Source organism: Galendromus occidentalis, unplaced genomic scaffold (assembly GCF_000255335.2).
Source record: "Galendromus occidentalis unplaced genomic scaffold, Mocc_1.1 scf7180000077174, whole genome shotgun sequence".
In the NCBI taxonomy this organism is placed as follows: Eukaryota; Metazoa; Arthropoda; class Arachnida; order Mesostigmata; family Phytoseiidae; genus Galendromus; species Galendromus occidentalis.
In genome coordinates this window covers 135,396-157,493 of record NW_003805162.1, presented here as the reverse complement: position 1 = coordinate 157,493, position 22,098 = coordinate 135,396, and the positions used below count along the sequence as shown (strand labels likewise).

The following is a 22,098-nucleotide window of genomic DNA, read 5'->3' as shown; positions in this document are numbered from 1 at the left end:
TTCCTTTATGTTTATATCACATGTGGTTAAGGCGGGGCGGAGCTGATGTAAAATTTCCGCAAGATTGATCTCCTTTCCATCCTGATCCATCGGGCGTCCATCGCTCTGCTCTCTTCCGGCGAGGAGCCGGCACCTATGGAACAGGATATTGGAGGCAGGCATCCCAGAAAGGGGGTGCCCGATCTTGAGACTCCTTGTAGATCACGCATGCGTTCCGGGTCTGGGAGACTTTCAGCTTGTCGGGTAGACGATGCATACGATGAATACGGGAGCTCCACGGTCTGAAGGCTCCTATGGCATTTCTCATAAGAATGGAAAACCCCACGGCCAGTCATTTCTCGTTCAATTGCATTGTCCATCACGCTCACATCCTCCGACAGTTCGATCGGAGCGGAAAAAGGCGATTTCTCCAAACTCGCTCAGATTGTCCGGCGTGGCGCGTGGCCCTCTGGCCCCAAAAAGTTGGAGCATGTATCTTATGCTCCTCGGCGGTGGGCCGTAATCATGAATTCATGGAAATTATCACATGTATAATGTCGATGGGCCAAGGAAACAACGACAATAGTAGTTAGACAACGGTCCATTGTGCTTCGCAAACCAGGCCAGGTCCCCGGCGATGTTCCCTCGAATGTCTATTATTCAATTCGATAGGATAAGCCCAAGTTCCTGGACACACCGCTGTCCTCGAGCGGAGGTAATGTGGGTCGCACGTACACAGTCGCCCCTCGCTGCGCCCGTAGAGACCCGGAAGGGGTCGTGGTGCTGGACCATGGTGCTGAACCAAAAGCGCCGCCTGGTGACTACTGGGTCATGAGTAGGTGGATTGTTCAGGAGCCTCTACGAGCCGTCTCGAAGCCACTCGTCGGTCTTGCTCCACCACAATTATTGCATCTCATCTCATACATCCAGTGTTTCGGCTGGCGGTTTTTCTGTTTCCCTGTTCTCTTTGTAAATTGTACAGCTTCGCGAAATTCCCGAGCATCGTTTCGTGACTCGAGAGATGCCACGCAAAATTTCCTTTCGCGTCATCAACGTGACTAGTGAAGACGAGGATCATGCGGCTAGTGAGCTCAACCAGCACGGCCCCACAATCAAAGGATGGCTCTCTAAAAAGTGAGTGCAGAATTCAATCCCGCGCATGGATAGGTGAAAGCTCTGCCCATCAGAACATCATCATAAGGAGCGAATACCCGATCTCACTCAGCTCGATCCGTTCTGCTGAGCGATACTGTCAGAGGGTCACAACCGCGGATCGCGCCTACCGAGCTTCTCTCGCGGAAAGGAAGCGCGATTTTTGCCATCTTAGCTTAGCTCATGAGCTTATTCACAACGGATGTTACGAGCAAAGTGACTTCCCCTCCGTGTTCCGATGAAGCGAATGATTGAATCACGGGGTCTCCACTGACTCCTACTCAGTGACTAAAAGGCTCAGTTCTCAAGTCAGCTCCCCGGAGAAGCTCGATCCGAAGAGGTTCTGTCGATACTTGATTAGCCTAGGCCTTTCAGAGAATGTACCCAGCTCCCCAAGCCCGAATTGGTAGGATTGAATGTTTACTTCTTGGAATGATGTCCGAGAAATTCCACGATCTAGTCCGCGAGGAAAATCTTGACGCTATCCAGCTACCACTCACAGAAACGGCCGCTTCCGGAGCTCAATGAAGAACTGAATTGGGTTGAATGGAGCTGCGAATCCCGCCCGTGGCCATAGTCGCGCATCTTTCGTGTAGCTTCTGAGGCGTGCGTTGACATTACATGTAAATTCGCAGTTCGTGTCGAGTCGAAATGACCTCCAATAGAGTAGACAATAGAACCGCGTCGGTTCTGTCGACCTTTTCTTTTGCGTGTAGATTCGTTTATTGATCTGGCAAAGATTGTATGGTGATGATCGTGCTTGTAGTGAACAAATGACAACAACGACAACCTCGCACCCTACTCCCTCGGTGTCTGGTCGTCTCGAGGATCGAGAATCTGCTCTTATTTTCCGAACCATCAGAATTATGCCCCAGAGCCAATGTGATCCTCGAGCGACTGTTCGTGCTCTACCATAATGGTGAAGGCTAGTAGAGACCTTGGCACGGCTCTGTGTCCTTGACGCGGGGGAACTGAAGGGAGGGGGACGCGTGAGTTTCTATGGTGGACCTGGGCCTTGAATTCGTTCCAGCGCGTTTGACCATGGGGCGGTTAGGGTAGCAAAGATAGCCGAGCAGCTACCGACACTCAAATTGAAGCGGCCAGCGACGATCGCGACGATCGCGACAGTCATTGTATTATCGCCAAGAACCCCGAACTTGCCGTGGAAGCTTCTTAAGCTCGAGGATTGTTATTTTGAATGCCAGATGTCACGGACGAGATGTGTCCATTGTGCTATTCCGCTGTAGGGACTCCGTACTGCGCGGGCTCGCGTGGCGTATTCCCGGAATAAAGGCCATCGCGAGTGCAGATCTGCAGCAGATGCGCTGAAAAAGGAAACCTCTCTCGAAGCATAGTCCGGTAGCTTCATACTTTCTGCTGAATTCTGCGTTCGGGACTTTTGACCGAAGGCTGGTAGATTTCCTGATGGCAGCCGGAGGGGAGAAGATCGTCCTCGGTGGGAAGCGTCAAGTTCCTCCGTTTTTGTGGTTTTTGGTCATGCCGGAGCTCATTGAGATTGATGAATTCAGTGCTGGGCAAGGGACGTTCGTCGGTGACAGGATTGTGGGCTCGCCGATGATGCCCGACGGCGGCAAAGCCTCGGAGCACCTTACCCTTCCGGATTTGGTTCTTATGTCTGATGGATTGATTTATCTTAATCTATCATATGCACATATCATCCCTTTCAATTGGGGGTTGAGACGTATTTCGTTCACAGATCCTGTCTCTCCTGCTTGTTTAGGGTCGCCTCCGCTCCTTAAGTGGTTCCCTGTGGCTTGTCCGGTGGAAGTCCGATTCTGTGCTCTTATTTATCGGGAGAGAGCATTTCTACCTCACATCACAAGACGATATATTCGACCGTTTCGGCTGTACCATATCTTGGGCAGCTGCAGTCGACAGGAGGGCCGCGGTCGGGTCGTCGTTTCCTGATGTTGAGCATCCCTGGCCTCATGAGTGCCAGGAGCTGACTCTCGCGGAAGTAGTCGCACAATCCTACGTCTAGTCTTTTGGTCTCCTTGTATGATAGTTACGATCTGAACTCAGTGTGGATTTCGATTCCAGTTCCAGTTCACGCTCCATTTTGAATCCAATTCATCCCGCACAATGCGTGGATTCTGAGCTCTTTGCGGAACAGATTCCTCAGCGGGTTTGACTGATGAACTTCTGGCTAGTTTGACCTCCCTTTAATCGGAGGCAAGCGGAGTATATCGAGTCTCTCCGTTGCTCTGATTCCGGTATTCGGGAGTTCTATGTACAGAGCGTACACGGTATCTTCATCGCTGCGATTCGCCTAATGATGTTATCGAGAATGAGTTCAATGCTATTCTCGAACGACCAAACGGAGGGTTTTCGAGCTCTTCCATGATTTCGTGTAAAACGCAGAGCTCCGTGCTAAGCAAGATCTTCCGACGCCCCACATCGGGAATTCGGCTCCAGACAGACTCATCATCTCTCACCGAAACCGCCCCCGGCCCCAGCGTCGCCGGGGACGTTCCGCTCTGTCGCGTCGCCGCCGACTCTTCGGGCGGACGAGTCCCGGTGAGCTCAGATGAGGCTATTCGGTTCTATGAGGTTTTCTGCACGCAGAAGGCTCCTCCACATGCGGCCATCCCACGGAGGAGTATCACAGTCGAGAATTTCCGGCTGGGGCCTCGGGTTTCGGGAACCGCACTAAAGGATGCTGGATCCCGAAGGCCGAATCTTGCCGCTTCGAAGAGGGCCGAATTTCGCCCCACACCTCCGACGTCCACATGGTGTCCCATACGCCTGTTCCCGATGCTTCGAACAGAAGCAGTCTAGGGCTATCATACTGGCTCGCGAGTCGTGGAGCGATTCGCGTTTTTATCGCTGCTCCATCAGACGAATCGAGTCTACACGGCGAGTTTTGGACCCATACACATTGAGGTCGTGGGTTCGGATAATTTTTGGAGGACTTTCAGAGCCGCTCTGTTCTGGGTTACTTCAATCACGCACAAGCGCTCATTGTGTCTCTCGAATGCCTCGGTCGGATGTGACACGGGTCTCCTATGGGCAACGCTCACCACAACCTGACCGACGAGGTCGACCTCAGTACAGAATCAGTTCAGCTACACAAGGGTGTATCCGATGTGCTCCGGCCAACCAAACGAGGGTCTTGGGACATTTCCGCCGACACAGGCATCTTCGTGTGCTGGGAAAGTGGGGCTGTACGAAGGACGACCCGCACTCCCTTTCCCTCGATTCTCATATCGATGATGCACTCCGCGGAAAAATTCAGATATCGCAGCTCGGCGTGAGCGTGATCTCTGTTGGTGCCCTTCGGTGTCAGCACGCTGCCATGAATAGCCATTACCGCGTTCGGCATAATTATGCTATTCACATCAGCAGATACGCATCGAGCCCCACCCGCCGAGCATGAGAATGGGCCAGAACACGAGTTCCAGACTTGACCTCGACCGTGATTTCTGGGAACAAGAGGATGACAATCAGGGGCAACTGCGAAGGGCAACGCGGCCCTCCGCGGCGCGACGAATCCAGCCCGGACAGAAGTCGAATCGTATCCGAGAGCCCTAAATCGGCGCGGAAGATCTAGAATCCATACGAGGCTGCGACGCAACGCATTTTCGACGATTGCTCTCGTGACCGCTACGCTTGATCAATTGTCATTCCCGGAGCCTTTCACCGAACGAGAAAACGGATCGTTGACAATTCACAGGAGAGAGCGATTAAGCAAGTCGGAATTTTCACCGCGATAGAAACTATGAGCAAGGCTGAAGAGATGAGGTAGACGGAGCTCTGGGCAGATGCATGCTCCCGGGAATCATCCACGGGTACAAATGCTTCAGATTGGAATCTGGAAAACGACCTCTTGGCAGGACTCACCGCCGTCCGGAGTCGGGGAAAAATTTCGGACACAGGAATCGAGAGGATCGGTCCACGTAACGGGAACGATCCTTTCTGATTTGAACCCACATTGATGGCTCCATTCTAGCCCCAACGGCGCCCGAAGCGAGCGGACGACTCAGCGCTCCCCGACACGATTTTTCTATACCTCCCCCCCCCGCGTCTTCCCTTCGCCCGCAGAAAATCCGCAGTCGCAATGCTTGGGTGTACGCCGCGGGGGAGCGCGAAATGGTCCCGACTTGAATGCGCCTTCTACCCTCTACCTCTGCCTCCACGTGAGGTGAAGGGACGAGAGCTCCGGATCCTGATACATAGTGAGGGAGATCGTCTCGGTCGCAAGAATGTGAAAGGGGCACATTTCAATGAGGACGTGGGAGCACTCCCGCAGCGGAAATCATCCATCTCTGATTAGATAGTATTGTATCGAGTTTTTCCCTTTCTTTGATGCGCTGCGGTTCCATCCCCGCACGCCCGACTCAGCTGTTCAACACCGAGCTCCGATGACGAACTCTATCCGACCTGGTTCTCCGACATTCTAGACTTTCTCTGGTGCATGGTTTTGCAAGTCACGGCAAAAGCGCCGCTGGCGGTTCGAGGCTCGCGGCGTTTCCCCGTTAGTCATCGTCGAGACTCAGGGACTTCGAGAAAGATTAAGGACTTTCGCTCCGTGTCGGTTAAGGGGCGTAGAGCTGGGGTTCCCTGCGGCATGGCATCAAGAGGCGATTCGTTGTGGGAACTTCACGGTACCCATTTGAGCCGACTCTGATTGTGAGCTCCTGGGCTTCTATTCTTCACTCCCGGAGCAGTATCTCACGGTTTTCTCCGTCATTGTCCACGTGCATCGATTGCACAGAACGCGAGAATTGAATCTGCATTCTTCAAACTCTTGATGTGACGTCAGCAGAAACAGCTCAATGCTCAAGAAGGAAAAAAATGCCTGTCATAATCAATCGAGTTGACGAAATTCCAGATACTGCAATTATCCACAAGAAGTCGTCGTGCGGATGGAGTCCAAGTGTAGAATCTGCAGAATCCAGATCCTCTCCCATCAGTATTGCATACGTGAGTGGTGCTCCTCAAATTCTCAAGTCTTTCTGGGAACAATATCCTCAACGATTCGTCAGCATCTCGTGACTTCGTGTAACCCATCCCTTAGCCCAAAGTAGCTCGAGTTTGGGAACACACACTCACTCCGGAGATTCTGTTTCTGAGTACGTGATTTCCATTCCAGCAAACGCAATGGATATCTACGTCGGCTCCATCCCGTCTAAAGCTATTGATTTGGGTCTGCAAGCTGCAAAATGGCATCACTTAGGGTGCGTAGTCGGCTTCCGGAACCTGGGACGCGTGAGCATTGGCAAGGAAATGCTGCGGATAGCGTAAGGTGACGGAGTATCTCTTACTTCGCAGGGAAATAACGTTAGCGGACAATGTTCATTCGGAGTACAAGAGCCGGGAACTTAAAAGTGTCCTCGTCGACGCTGTGGGGGATTTCGTGAAACTAGTCATTCACGGCTGCCATGTGAACAAGCATAATGTTTATAATCAGGTAATTGACGGTATTGAAATCCCTGGCAGATTAGTGAATCTTCAGAGTGCATGATCAAGAGGGAGATTGGCTTTGATCCTCACGGGGTATCTCGCGGAAATGAATTCAGCCCTTCCGCTTGTAGGTCGGCATAATTGCGTTGAATATGATCGGAGACGATGATCAGCTCCTGAAGAGTTCGGATCCTGGAGTGAGTATGGGGGGAACGGGGCGATATTGATTCTGTCGATTCTGACATCGACGTGTTTCGCGGCCGATTCTTCGGAGTATTCATGTGGTAAAGGTTCCATCGTTTAGAATGCAAATGCGCTTTTTACAGGCGAATTGGCAGAGCATCATCAAAAGGTAGGTTATCATCTTCGGAATTATCCAAGTCGTTAATGCACAATCTATCGGTCTTGTATCTTTCAGAAACGAGGAAATATCTCCGATGGATGACCTGGCTTTCGACATGTACGTCGACGGGGAAGTGGCACAGATTCTACGTAAACTGGAGCAGAAAAAGAGAGATGCCATTAACGGTAAATTCGATTACTGCGATTGGCGACTGATACCTATACCGTCTTCTTTCGGACTCTGTCATGGAAAAAAATTCCGAACACAGCGAAGCTCTCGCTGAACGCGGCCAGTCCTCCGAATTGGAGCAGACATTCGGGCCAAAAGCTCAGCGCTTTGACACGTATCAAGCGAGTCACGTACTATCAACAACGAGAGCCTCGTGAATAATTACCTCGTGGATCGAGAGTATGATGAGACCGAACAGAAATTCGACGACACTAAAGTATGACTGTTGCCGACGAGAGCGAGATTCGACTCTCCCGCGACGATTGTGCATTGCGATGATACCAAAATCGGAAGAGATCGAGATCTTCGATCACTCTTCGTTTCTGCTTACAGAGGAGCGTTTCGTCTTCGCGAAAAAACTGAAACATGCAATTGGCGAGCTTCAGAAGGTTTGTCAATCGTTTTCTTCAAGCGATAAAATTGAGCAGAAAACTAGTTTGTACCAGGACTGGTTCCCGAATCAATTCCGCATTCCTCGACTAGGTGGGAGAGCGCCTAGCCAAAATGCTGATCGACAAACAAACGGCGGTGGAAACCGAGGACTTTGATCGAGCGCGTCGTATCAAGGATGAAATGCAAACTTACCGTATGAATGCCTACGAGCATCTCAGGCTACCTGAACTGATGGAAATGGAGGGCGTGAGTATACTTAATCCATATTTCACCGGATCGGAGACTGGAGCTCTTGAGTCACTCCTTATCTGTCAGGAGATATCTCAGATATCTCAATAGTTGAGGTCATTCACCTCGAATTTCATCCGTAATAGTACAACCCCGAGCGGGACTCAGTGGTACCAGGTCCGGTTCCATCGCCTGAAAAACCTGGTGCCTTACAACATCAGCAGCAGCCGATGCATATCAACATAACCACGACAACCCACCACTCCAAGGTAGGTAATTGAGAGACATGGAGCGATCATCCTCGACGCCGATATAGAAAGAGGTACCAAGGACCCAATCTGACAACTTGCCTCTGGTGTTTTCAGAGTATGAACGGTAAAGATGCCCTGTTCAAAGCAAACGACAGAAAGGTACCTACCTGAAAATCGTGGGCGGGGTCATCTTCGCACAGCTGGGAGATAGAATCGAATAATTAGGGACACCGTATTCCCAGGTCTATCATTCTCGTTTGCCGAAGCCGACTAGCATACCAACGACGTGCTCCGCCTACACTTTCGAAAATAAGTTGCTGTCGTCTAGCCGAGCGGTGACGGAGGACATCGAAGAATTCGACAGAGACCTAGTCTTGGGCGGGATGTCTCTCAAGGACAGACAGGTTCGCGGTAGCAACTCGCAAATTCTGTCCTGAAGCCTCTCCCGTGTAAGAGGTCGTCTATCAAGAGATTCTCGTTGCAGGAGGCGTCGCTCCCGATCGAAGTGTTTGGGCTACGTTTGGTGCAGAAGCTGTATTCGCGCAACTTCATTCAGCGGGAGGATGCTTTCAAGGAAATACTGCGAGTCATTGATCGGTGAGCGCCCTCTGGAGACTCGAGTTCCTATTGCTCATGAATGTTTCCGCGAGATACTGAGCGCTCATGCTGATCTGATTATTTCGATTAAGATACAACGCCCGAAGAAGCAGACATTCGCCAGAAGAAGTTTTGCGAGCCTGCGCTTTTGTGCTTCAAAGAGGATTCCGAGACAAAGTCCTGTCGGTGAGGAGTCTTGCTCAAATTCATTCCATCTGATTCCGTTCCTATCCAACGCAAATATTTAAGGAGTCCAGGATCCTGGTATCGAGAGGACTAACATGATACTTGAATTCTGAGCAAAGAAAAATCTTGCGACAGGTTTTTATCCAGTCGTTGAACGTCATGCAAGCCTTATTCACGCGCTTTGTGATTCTCCATCGAGTTGCCCGTGTGGACACAACGCTAGCCATCAACAAACTTGTCCCGCGGATCCTATTCCGCCTCGGTGATCCAGCTGCGCCGAGGTTGAAGTCCATCGCTCAAGAGTTCTTGCTTGAAATGGTAAGTATCTATAGCAAGCCGATACATATTTCATGCCACTCGACTGACGATTACGATCACTCAATTTGGCGAAAAATTTCAAGGTTGACTACGAAGATTCGAAAACTGTCCAAACGTCGCTGAATATCATCCTCAAACCATTTACCGATACGACGAATCCTCGATTGGCCCAAGGAAGAGCAGAACTTGTGGATCAGTTGATAGCGAGGACACCACCTTTGAGCGAAACGTAAGGTGTCCCCAAGTGGAAAATGTTTCTCGAACATTTAGCTTCGAAGCTCGAATGGACTGAGAGATTCGCGAACCGACGCGATGCGAAGACCTATTCGATCCAGCTCCTCAGTTTTCTCTGCTTTCAGGGATCCTCTCTTCACCCAAGTCATGAATTTCGCGATCCGAGCCCTTTCTCATCCGGCAATCCAGGTCTGTGCGGAGCTGCTGCTGCTGCTCCTCCAGCGTATAGAGCGAGTTTTGCTCGATTCCACGGGAACGGGGAAATCAGAGAGAGAAGTCCAGCTTTTCGCTCCAAACGATGTTCTTGAAATTTCCAGGTACGAGAAGTGGCCGAACAGATTCTCCTCGCGCTGTATCGGCTAATCGGAACCCCCGTACGACAATGTCTCGTTCCGGAGAGTGTGCGGCTGCAGAGGAACTTCACCTACAGGTTGGTTTGACCAGAGGATTAAGCAAGATGCTTCGGACGGACGACGCGACGCACATGTCTCCATTCGGGAGCCGCCACTAAAAGATCGAAGTTGGTGACAGCTCAACCGTCAATCCATGCGTTCGCCTTCTACAGGAAAGTATTCGAGGAATTCGAGAAAATCGATCGCGAGCCGACAACACTCACGGCCACGATACCTAGACGAAGTCGATCAGCCTCAGTTGAGCCTCCATCTTCGTCGAACGGGACACGTGCTGTTCAGCAATCATCAATCTCACAATCCCATTCCATGAATGACATAACGAAAACGGTGCAAGACGCCGTACATTTCGATCTCGATCGGTGAGCGAAGAGCGGGGGAGTCTGTGGACAATTACTCCGAGCTCAATGCGAGGCTCGGACACTCTGAGCAAGAACCATTATTTGCAGCATGTGCATGTTCTGCGAAGAGACGGACGAGCGCTTCAACGCAGAGACCCTCAACTATCACTACTGGACAGAGTGTCCCATGCTGATGCTCTGCCCGAACTGCAAGCAGGTAGGGATCATCGCAATGGATATTTCCTCGAAAATGGAGAAGTTGGGTCGTCATCGGAGCGGAGGTCGCTGAAGGACTATTCGCTGAAATAAATCGGCGAACGTCGGACATCACGACATATCAGTAATGGAACAATCCTTAAAGGTGGTGGAGATAAGCGGCTTGACTCGACATCTTCTCGACGAATGCAGTCACCGTCATCAATACAAACTATGCATTCGCTGCAAAGAAGCTATTCCCAAGAATAGATTCGAGGGTCATGTCAAGTTGCGTACTTGCATACGTAAGTAGGGCTCCACGTCGTTTCGCGCACTCCCTATCGATGAGAAGATCTACTGGTAGCTTGAACGGGATCTAATGTGTGATATTTTCAGCGGCGAAACCGCCAAGTCATGCTAACCACTGCCCGCTATGCCATCAGAACTTCCCCCGGGCGAGGAGGCTTGGAAAGTTAGTTGTTCGAGAGGTTGGAGCATAAGCTTAATCGTTTAGCTCTCGAAAATACCACTAAGATGCCCTCTTCGCCCCTTTTCCAGGTCCATTTGATGAGCGAGATGGGCTGTCCGTTCAATCCGCGACGCCGACAGAAATTATTTAGGTGGAGATCAGGTTTGTCACCGATTTGAATGGGAGATGCGGTCCGCGAGACTTTTTCTGGTCTCCGTCATCTGAAATTCCTACGCTCGTCGCTTCCAGGCTCCATATTTGAGGATGAGCCTACCGATCCAATTTCTGGGAGACTTAAAATTCTGGGAGCTCTGCCACCCGAGTACAGGTGCGTCGCCCAGCATCCTGACCCGACCTCCCCCTCATGTCCTGCGCAGTATCCGAAAGGATCTGGGGGAAGGCATCTGAAAACCATCATTTGGTGCAGTCCGAATCCTTTCAATCTACTGAAGACCCATCCCTTTCGTGTCTTTCTCAGGCAATATTCGGTTCATCATCGGAGCAAAAGCGAACCGCCGAACGCTCGCGTTCCCGGCTCCAGGGGAGAATCAAACAAATCTGTATCCTGAACGTTTCTTCCCCACGTTTCCGTTCTATCGATCGATTCAGCCCAGTGATCGAACTCGGCATACTACTTGGATAAACAATGAGCGATCTCGAGAACGCAAATTACCGGAACTCCATACAGTAGAACACGTTTTACAAGATGTCCCGTCAGAGTTTTCAAGAGCAAAACGGTTCCTAGCAATGAGGGAGACTCAGGGAAAGATGATAATCGTTGGGGAACAGTCCTGGAGGGAGGGGGGAATCGATGAGAGGTGCTGTGCCTCTTGAGGTGCGACATGTACGCCCGACCTTTTGGGCCGCGAGACAATTCAGCCGCAAAGTGATGAACGCTGTTTGCAGGCAAGGTTCGCAAAGCTTTGATACCTCTTTACCTAAACGGCCTATATGAGACACGTATCGTTCCGCATATATTGTGTTGCCGTAAATTCTACTCAGGGAGCATTGAGCGAAATCCGAACTCATTATTAATCACTGCCGTCGACTGACTGATTCGGGAACGTGATCCATACACCGTCTCCCTCCCCTCGAAACCTGTTTCTTGCGCGGAGCGTCTGTTCCATTCTACACGATTGGGTGAACCCCGATGAATCTGAATCAGTCCTCCCGAGCTACTTTTTGATGATGACATGATCTGAATCGTCAGTGAATGTTTATGCCTTCCATTATTTTAGAACTTTAGGCCGCATAGAGGAAACGAATTCGAAACAGATTTTCATCCGATTCTCGCTCATGATTTCGGTGTCATGCTCTTACTTAGAGAACAGAACCGCCGCGATTGAACTATGTCGAAGGATTCGGAAATTGCGTGGAGTTCGATGAGCTTACTCGATAGTAAACGAGAGACTCCTGCGGTTAGTGTCCGAGGCCAAGAATGTAGCTATGAAGGAATACACGCTTCGAGCTTCTCACAGTCGATCTGTTTTCGGAAGCGGTATTCAGGGGTCCACTCCGAGAAAGTGTTTCATGGGGAACTTACTTCATCTGTAAGCTTTGGGATAATAAAGCAAGCTACGAAGCAGCTCCGGGAGCCTCGCTTGTTCCCTCGTTCGAATCATGAAGCTCCTGTCATTCGAGACGTGAGGTAGGTCGCTGGGAGCAGCTCATCATTTCTCCTCGTCCTCCCGTCGATTCGGCAAGATCCCTCCACCTTTCCAGGCCGAATTCGCGGAGGAGAATAGATTCAGAGAAAGTCTTCGAAGGCCCTATGTAGAAACCGATCCGAGGTGCTCCATAGGTTCCCGATTTTCGTTCCGCACTCTAAGTGAGCCCCTCCGAAATTCCACCCGAACCGGAATGAACCCCATATCACTCGCGCCCTGATCGAGCGAGACCGCGGTGACATATTACCATCCGGATTCACCGCTCTTAAGCAAGTATCTTCGATGGGTTTCGGAGCAATGGGCTGTAACCCTGGTTTCCTACTGCGACCAATAAATCGGAGGGGGAGCTCCAAGTTGGTACCGAATAGTTGCCGAAGCGGTCGAATCTCAGCGTCTACTCCGAATCTCACGCTCATCCGGGTCGATCCCTCCGACGTCAGATGGTTTCCGCGCGAAAATTACGGCGTACCTCGGAAAGTCATGGATAATTCCGACGTTCTCAGCCTTCCAAGTTCTCTGGTTCTCACAAATATAGGCAAGAGAAGATGCTTTCTCTTTCATGTAGGAAAGCATTCTGAGGTTACATGAGAGATTTCCGAGACTGTCGGACCCCGGATGAGTGGAATTTCGAGGAGTCGCTTTTTGCCCCCCACCCCTGAAAAGTTCTCCCAGTCGTTGGAACTCCGATTGCTTGAGGCCAAGGCCAAATGCTCTGCTTCAAGTGAGGGGGGCCGAGAAAAATCGACGGAGGGCGCAAATCACCAAACCACGTCCGCCTTATGGAAATGAATTTATTCGAAGAGATGCGCGAGACTCGCAGTCAGAATTCTTTTCTCCTTCATTGATATTGCTGAATTAAATTCCCTTGACCGACCCCTGCCGGTCCTCGATTCCCCCCGGCGAAATTCCGGCATTGAATGGCGGGAAACGTGAAACACCCCGAAAAAGCGATTTCAGATGGATATTCATGGCATCCGACTAGTGAACCAGGCTCAAGGAGCGACACTGGCAGCATGACGCGCACCGGTCGAGCGCCATGTGAGTCGAAGTTCAAACAGAGCCTCCTGTTGTCGGTCGTCCGCTATCGAGCTCCTTCACAAGCAACCAAGGCAACGCGTCTATGTGGATATCATTCTATACTTCTGCCCAGTGTGTCTTCTCGAGTTTCTTCTCCCGGCGGGAAGTCCCGATGAAATCGGTCCGAGTTAAGCAGCATTCGAGAGACAGCATTCGCCGTCTTGGGGTCGCATAATCGGAGGCGCTGTCGATCTGGTCTTGCAGGAGGTGTCCTTCTGAGTCCGGACTGTCTTTCCTGCTCTTGCACGAATCCCGGTTGGCGAGATGCCACCCGTTTTCCGGCGCTGTAGGTATAAACTCCTCATTGAGCTCTCTAGTTATTCCATCTTTTCCTCAGATTTCAGTCGGCTCTAGACGACTGATGCCAGCGTGACTCCTTCGTAGTGGAGCGCCCCGACCGGCCGCGACCAACTCACGGCGACCCACTTGGCCAACGGGTGCGACTAGCTCAGCGCGACTGGTCCCCTGCTCATAAGCTTGAATACCTAATGATGGTTGGGGGACCTTAGAAGCTCTCGACTTAGCCAGGGGAGCCATAAAAACAGAACAAAACTATTCCCCGAGCCGGGAAGGTAATTTTGCATGTGGCTCTCTTGCTTATTATTATTTTATTATCTACTTAACATCTATGGAGTATATCTGCCGGACTCGGGGAGCAAGGCTCCCCGGTCGTTCTGGGCTCACGGCATTTGCATAGCAGCAGAGATCGAGCTCGCGCGAGCGGCGTCTGTCGTTGCGGCTAAGCACGACCGCACCCATCAAGCGTCATATACCTCATTTTCTGTATTAGTAGGGCACTCCCGGCTAGAAGAGCACCCTCTAATAGGAGGGGTTCTGCGGGTAGATCGAATTTTAGACCGGCGTCCTCTAATGAAGGGGCAATCTAAATCAGGAGGACACCGTTTAGCTTGCGCGTCTATGGGAGAGCGCACTATCCAGGACCGATCGAAAAATACACGAAAACTCTCTATTAGAAGGGCACCCTCTAGCAGCCGGGCGAGGTTCGGGGGGGGGGGTTGAAAATGACGGGCATGTCCGTCTAATGCAGAAAATAAGGTAGCTTCCGACATTGTAGTTAGGACACAAGCACGTTTTCTCGGACTTCTGTGTGGCCCCGTCGTCTACCGATCTCAATCTTGCGAGCCGAGCGTCCTGCAACGATTATGTCCGACTCTCTGAAAATCGTCAAATCCCAACGCGGAAGAAACGAATTTTCTCACGGGGGACACCGTCATGTGTTCGACAGGTTGAGCTCGGAACACGGAACCGAGTTCTGGCGATGCCACTTCAGGAAATCGTGCAAGATTCGCTTGCATCGTCTTGTTTTCTCCGGTGAAGCTGTCAGCGTCTCAGGCACGCACAGTGATCCTTCTGACGCGGCCGCCGTCGAAGTCGCCGTCAGAAGGACAACACTGAAACGCCATGCCGTTGAAAGTTCAGAGACTCCCGTTCAATTCATCGACAGCATCCAACAAGGCGCATCGTCGGCCGTGCAGATGCAGTTTCCGTCGAAGCGCGTCTTAGCGGAGAGGCTGAATCGAGCGCGGGAAGCGTGCGCTAGTGCCACCGCTCTTCCTGCCGATCGGAGTTCGATAATAATTCCAGACGAGTATCCGGTGAACCACGCAGAGCCGGGACGCTCGGAGAAGTCCCTCATCGGAGATTCAGGCTACGGCGTCGACGACCGAATCCTCATCTTCGGCCGTGAATCTGTCGCCGACTGGATCGGTTTCGTGGATGAAATCTACGTCGACGGTACGTTCACCGTGGCGCCAACACTCTTCCAGCAGGTTCTCGTCGTTCTCGCGAAACGTTTTGGGTCCGTTTCCCCGATCTGCTACGCTCTCTTGCCCGACAAGAGTCAAGCTACCTACTCGCGAATGATTGAGCTGCTTCGTACGGCATGGCCACAGTTCAATCCTACGCCGGTATCTCTTGACTCCGAGCTCGGATTGATAAATGCCTTCGAAAACTCATTTCCGAACGCCCGGAAGGATGCTTGTCTCTCCCATCGGGTCAAGGATATGAAGTTGAAGTTGGTGGAACTCGGACTCATGGAACGTTTCGATCGTGACGACGACTCCGCCCTGTGAGCGCGTACGATACCCGCGCCGGCATTTGTGCCGCCGGAGCTTCTTGATACCGCCATGAGCGAATTAGCTCCCGAGCTGCCTGCAGAGCTGAGGTCAGTGCTGAACTACTTCGAGGACAACTACATCGGTCGGTTACGGTTGTCACCAGGCGGCGGTACCGCTCGCCATCCTCTCAATAGTCCGGCAGTTCAACCCCAGGACGACGATCGATCACCTACGGGGAATCGCTGACAACTTCGGGATGGAAGCGACCTCCCGCTCTCTCACGGCAAACGCAGCGACCGACAGCCATGTTTATTGAAGTTCATCATTAAGCTCATCCCTTTATTCCAAAGTCGGAATATTCGGGTGATTTTTGATTGAATGACAATTCAGTACCTAACAGGATTGACGACGACAAATCTGGTATAATTTCCTGTTATCTTCGCTCGGCTTTCCGTGGGGGGAATGAATCGAATGGCACGGCTGTACTCCTGCGGAAGAGGATCGACAATGCTCAAGTCACTCGTGTATGAGAGCAAAAAACAACGGTCCTCGTCAGGGCCGCCAGCTCCCATGAGATCATTATCCCGCAAAGCTTGCCGAGAGTAACTATACCTAAAAGTGACTCCCCCCTGTCCCGGCTGAATCGATACCTTACATTCGAGATGCAGAGATAACTACACTCCCAGAACCATCAAGTGACGTGGTCATCAGAGGGGGCACCGCTCTGTGGAGAGCTTTGGAACACGCTAAGAAACACCTTCCTCTTTCGGGGACTCCGTCTTCATCTTCTGAAGTCTTCCCTCAAACAGACTCCTCATGATGATACAAGCGAGTTCTTCCTGTATAACCGGACGCGAAAGCGTTATCTACGACTAGCTGGCACCACAGAATCGCTTTGCAATTGACGTTGGCAGAAGAGCTTCTGAGCGAGCCCGTCTTGATTACCGTCATCTCCGTCCTCCATCTCTTTCAGGATCGTCGTCGGCTATTACAAACTCCCCGTCTGAAGTCGTGGGAATTATCCCACCCTAAGATGAGATGTTGAGGAAGATTGATCCTGAGAACTACTTCGAACACAAATTAAAATTGGTGGATCCCTCTGACAGTCGATTCGAAAACCTTGTCACCCATATGAACTCCGCGGGGGTCAGGGGGAAGCAATCTGTGAAATCGGTGAGTGCCCGTCAATCTGCCTCTCTGATGTTCGAGCAACCGCAAATGTCCTGTGTTCTGACACTATATTGCCCATAAGAGCCTCCGAAGATTCGGGAATCCTTGCACCTTCAGGTGTGGAAGACTGCGGAACTTATATCGATCACAATCCCCTAGAGTTGGCCGCATCCCTGAGAACTATCTGCAGTCTGACAGAAGAACTCGATGCCGGGGTGCCGATACTCCGGCAAAGCATGTCGGGGCTAATCTGTCGGCTGCTCAGATCCTCGTACGAAGGCTTCCGGATGATCAGCGAACGAACGAGCTCCGTATCGCAGTGTTGGGGAACGTCGATGCGGAGAAAAGCTCTCCTCTCGTTGCTCTCACGCAAGGCGATCCGGCGACAACGGCCGTAGGCGTGCGAGGTGCGAGGCTGAATGTTTTCAGACATCTAAATGAGATCGAGACTGGGCATACTACGAGCATATGCAAAGAAATCTTAGGTTCCATTCCGGGTGGTTAACCTATCATGTACAAACATTACAGAACTGCTGAAGACATCTGCGACAATTTTTTGAAAATCATAACGTTCATCGACCCTTCCAACCACTGGGGATTCCTTAAGACGACGCTGTTCGGTCTGACGGGACACCCGCCACGAATGGAGCTGCTTTGGTTCATCTGGCCCTCGTCCAAGCCTCGCAGGTGAGTCGAGGGGGTGGGGAAGCTCCTGTGACTAATTCCGCTCCTTTATTCGAGCGGTCCGGAGCTCGGATCTGCGATGGTATGTGGGAAGCCCTCGGAAATTCTCTGGTGATTCGAGTTCGGTCTTCACCCCAGGTGCCTGTGATCGTCGTGGTGAATGAAGCGGATACCGTTGGCAAGAACAGGCTCCTCGCTACTCGCCACATTGGCTCAAGTTGAAGAGCTTCTGAAAAAATTTGGCAAAATCCCTTCGGAGATCCTCAATCAGGACGATGCTCTCACAGGAGCCCAAAATCTCCGTTCTGGAACCGTGCGTCCGATAGTGACGGCGTCGTGCATGACCGGCATCGGTCTTAATCTTCTGTACGCAGTTCCTTGACATACTTCCGACGATACACAAGGCAAAGGAACGAGAAAGTCTGATGCGGCTCTCCACGTTCTTCCAAGTGAGGACCTCCCAATTCTAGAGGGGTATATCCTAATTTCGGAGAGGCTGAATTCGCTCATATTCCTCGCAGATCGATGGAAGATTCGACGTCCCGGATGTTGGCCTGGTCGTCGGTTGCCTGTTGACACAGGGCCTCATCCGCGGGGGTGACGATCTACTCGCGGGACGCCGAGGAGAACGCCACTATCGCACTTCAAGTCAACATATTCAAGATCATCCGGAGGGGGACTGTCCTGTTCTCAGCCAGCGGGGGACCCGTTGCCGGAGTTTCGTTCCAGGTGAGAATTTCCACGACGCCGTCTCGTCATAAGTTCCCCCGGAAGCCTCTCGTTCCCAGAAATTTTCTGAATTGGTTGGAAATGTCCAACAAAGAGCTTTTGTGGCTGGCATTCGCCGTCGATCGGGAGTCTTCGTCGACGATGCAGGGCTCAACCTCTTCCATTTCTCGAAACATCCAGAGTGTATGAGTCAAGGCATGGGATTCGTCTCCCACGAAGGCTCGACGCGGGGAATAGGAGTGATCCAAGCAGTATACCGCGGACACCGGAGGAGAGATCTGTCTGAGTTAAGTCTCGAGAGGAACATGAGTGGGAGCAGAATCAAACTGCGCGCTCAGCGAGGTGCAATAGAGCCCACGACTGTCTCCACATTAGGATGTCTCCGCGCCGGGATCAAAGAATTTTATTTAGCACATTCCTGGGATCGACCAAAGGCTCATATTGCTCCGACGGGACATCGTGCATGCGGAATCTCCTCTGATCGTTTGCTTACGATGTTGCGACCATATAACTCGTCATCCACATGGATCATTTCTCGGAGACCGGGTTTCTGAGCCGGAAGTTGACAAGTGGTACAAAGTACGCCTCAGATCCATGGAGGTATCAATTCACACTGCGCCTCCCCGCGATTCCTGAAGAATCTTAAAGCTGAGTCTGTTTCCCGGGTGGAGGACATTCGACGGGAATCTCCCTTGAGATGTAGGTACTTCTTGCCCTCAACCGAGCTCCAATGGATCACTCAAGACTCTCAACAGGACGCGTGGGGAAAAAATTGGAGAGCGGGAGCCCATCCATACTCAGAGTCCAACTAATTAGGGCAGCAGAGCGGATTAGCCTGTGTCACGGAGCGTAAATGGTGGAAAATTCCGTATACAGAGAATGTGTATGGAATGAATTTCGCTGAATAAAACCTCCTGCATCCCCGGATGCAGCACCCTACTTCCAGAGAAGCTCCGATGGTTATGGTAGACGTCATTTATTGATCCCCCTAAATGTGAACAAATCAGGGCGCCCGGATCTTGGCTGAAGGTTCTGAGACATGCCGAATTCTCAATACGCTCGAATCAAGTGGCTTATCGTCGACTTCTATCTTTCTGCTGCTCTCTGCATTGGGTGTGTTCTGGTTTCGGGTTTTCAACTAGGACAAGTTCCGACATCATTCAGGAAAGCTGCCGCCAACATAAGGAATAACAATCGGAGGGGGAATATTATTCAGATTCCAGGCTTCCGGCACATTGGACGGAACTAAAGAGAGTGAGATGCCATGCCAGGCTCCGAAGGACACTTGTAGGCACACTTTTGCAAGAGGCATCACGATTTGTGAATCTGGCCGCGCGAAGTTCACCGTCTCCACTGTCTCGCAACTCGTGGTACACAAGAATAAGAGACCGAGGTTTCAGTTCGGAAGCTTCGGCATTGACATCATGGTCTCCGCCATTCAAGAGATTGAAGTTCCTCAGTACCGTTCGATGCGGAGACAGATCTATGAATATCCTACTGGATGGATTCTCTGAGACAATCATTCGCCACCGCATGTGCTGTTCGCATTCGCAAGCTACTTTGAGAGACAAGAACAGGATCGGTGGCAGAGTCTTTTTCGCGAGCTGCGTGGAACTAATTTTCGGGACCCTGTGCGATTACATCAGGAATATACCCACCTATATCGCTAGAAATATCTGCAGGATTCCCGGAACAGCGAGATATCATAAGCCACGATCCGATGAAGACGAGACGGCGCCCGCTTATCGGTCTTCTTATACCTTCGAATGCTGATCCAATCAACATCACTATCGCTCCCCGAAGAAGGTATCATGACGTTCTCTCGAACGGCCCCCATCGGGTTCAAGGTCCCATCTCGGACCGGACCTTGTAAGTCTCGGATATCCCGTAGATGTCGGCCGGGTGTCTTGCTCGGAAGTAATCTGTTCCAATTCGCTCTAAACGACCCCAGCGCTCATTGTTCCTTAGATGGAATCTTCCATCCCTAGTTCCTGGCGCCAATACAGACGCCCGGGCGGTTTCCTCCCCAATTATTTGCCACGAATCTGGACGAGGAAAGCGCATATCATTGATCTATTCGTCAAAAGACGAACCCACGAGATCTGCGAAGACCGTCCCACTGATTCTCTCGCTGCCTTGAAGAAGTCGCGCCGAGAGGGTAGCAATCGGATTCCTGTAGAGATATCCTTGAGCAGGGAAGTGAATTCGGCATGGAAAAATCCGCCTCATTGTTAATCATGATCCGAATCACGGAATCGAGCCTCCATCGTATGACGGAGTGTTTGTCAACCGTATCCCAGGAATTCGAGGCCAATTGACCGACTGAACGATTGCATTTGAGCGATTTCTCCACGAGAGGCGTCACAGTCGAGAGTTGAGGATGATTCAGCTCCGTCTCTCATAAGTCATAAGCGACCGGTTCCAAAGTACTGATTTTCGCCATCCGCTCGTCTTCCGCCAGAAAATTCTGCGACGAGCCAAACTGGCTGATCAATATCCCCGGAATCCGCATAGATGGCACGGGGAAATTGGAAGCTCCCTCTCGAGCTGAGGAAAGCTCTTTGAAAGAGAAGCTTGATCTCTGCCTGTCTTTTTCTCGCCGAAAAATCGCCTCGGAAACACTTTCCGCGGAAGATTTTGTCGACTGCGTCACCCACTTCCAAACTGGGTACACGTAGCGTCATCTGGTGGTCAATGAACGCAAAGAACCCTTAAGATTGGTTCAGCAGCGGCAAGCAGCTCGTCTCTCTTGCTCTATTGTCTGCTCCGGTGTGCGAAGGCGGCATTCAGTTTCGAGCACCGCAACTAAACGGAATCTTCTAAAACGTGTAGCGTCGTGGATCCAGTTGAGGTGGTCAACCGCCGTGTTTTGGCGCCTCGCTAAGCTGTGCGAGGAGAATTTGTCGACTAACCGAAGTTCAAGGGACGGAATTGAATTAAGTGCACAGAAAACCGAGGAATTGTGTATCCGTGACTCAACGCGCGAGCTAGAGAGATGTGGATGCGGAGTTCACTCGATTCCTGGATACCATTGGGAAGCAAATCTGGAACCATAGACGTGAGTGGGATCTATCTAGTTTTCTCCCATAGTCCGGGGAGGTGTGACTCTTGGCAACTCCATTACAAAGTCTCAGGGGAAATTAGTTTCCTGAATGCTTCGCCGGGTGTCTGAACTCCACCTCAGATTTCTCGGATCTCAGGATCAGCAGTAGAGGAAGTTTATGCTCCCCGCCAGGATCTCTCTCTCTCTCTTTCTCTCGGGGAGGGCTTTCGGGGTTCAGACCAGAACCATCAAGAATATCGTCGCAGCGACGGGCGATCGAGAATCTTAGAAACTGCTCAACCCAACTCGTATCGGGGCGACGTGGATCCTCCCCTAGATTCGTTCCTGGCGCCAGGTCACCGCACCCAATATATTGGTGAAATCGTATATCTGTCTGTGTCTCTGGATATCGGAATCGATGGGATGACGCACGAGCGACTCGACAGCGGGGCTGATCGGCCAAAACGAAGAGCGCAGAACCTAGGAGATTTGGCCGGCCCCCACTTTCCTCTAATTTTATACGAATCGAACGTTGCTAAATGAACAGAACGACCGGGGCCGTCGAAATCCGCCCTCACTCACAGCGAGGAGGGACGTTTCATAGATAGACGATGGTGACTCTGTAGGTTCACGAGCGACGTGACGATCGATGACAGCGTTCCACTGAATTCAGAGAAGCGGCCTCATCCGAGTTCTATGTCGAGGCGGGAAGTTCGGAGTAGAAGTCAGTTTACTTGAAGCGTGAGCCGTCGCCGACGGAAACTTGAAGCGCCGATCCACGGAGCTAACCGGCTAGATCTGTTCCAGTTCATCCGGAATGTCCCAGAAAACGGAACGACGAGAGGCTTGTTTCGGGCGGATGTTTTCCAAATTCAAGAGAATGGAAGCGATGAGCTTCGCTG

At 51.4% G+C, this 22,098-nt stretch overlaps 2 protein-coding genes and 1 pseudogene across 2 annotated transcripts; all 3 read left to right on the top strand.

Annotated features, from left to right (window-relative positions):
• Positions 1 to 1,000: 1,000 nt before the first annotated feature.
• On the top strand, positions 1,001 to 11,317 carry LOC100898978 (centrosomal protein of 104 kDa). The gene is given in 26 exon segments (XM_018638780.2): positions 1,001 to 1,113; positions 5,984 to 6,075; positions 6,245 to 6,329; positions 6,424 to 6,562; positions 6,687 to 6,752; positions 6,882 to 6,907; positions 6,974 to 7,083; positions 7,460 to 7,515; positions 7,610 to 7,765; positions 7,894 to 8,016; positions 8,113 to 8,157; positions 8,241 to 8,402; positions 8,483 to 8,595; positions 8,688 to 8,781; positions 8,917 to 9,099; positions 9,183 to 9,328; positions 9,459 to 9,522; positions 9,651 to 9,763; positions 9,899 to 10,105; positions 10,193 to 10,301; positions 10,446 to 10,584; positions 10,676 to 10,723; positions 10,726 to 10,751; positions 10,838 to 10,910; positions 10,998 to 11,076; positions 11,227 to 11,317. Coding segments are annotated over 26 exon segments (2,658 nt in total).
• A 3,338-nt stretch (positions 11,318 to 14,655) lies between these two features.
• Positions 14,656 to 15,585, top strand: LOC108863975 (uncharacterized). Its single transcript, XM_018638779.1, has one exon. It carries the CDS (start codon positions 14,656 to 14,658, stop codon positions 15,583 to 15,585), a length of 930 nt encoding a protein of 309 aa, XP_018494295.1.
• A 1,023-nt stretch (positions 15,586 to 16,608) lies between these two features.
• LOC108863974 (GTP-binding protein 2-like) lies at positions 16,609 to 19,667 on the top strand (annotated as a pseudogene).
• The last annotated feature ends 2,431 nt before the right edge of the window (positions 19,668 to 22,098 follow it).

Bases quoted from the DNA above. Each gene is read 5' to 3' on its own strand.
- LOC108863975 (XM_018638779.1), top strand. From the start codon at position 14,656: ATGTCCGACTCTCTGAAAATCGTCAAATCCCAACGCGGAAGAAACGAA.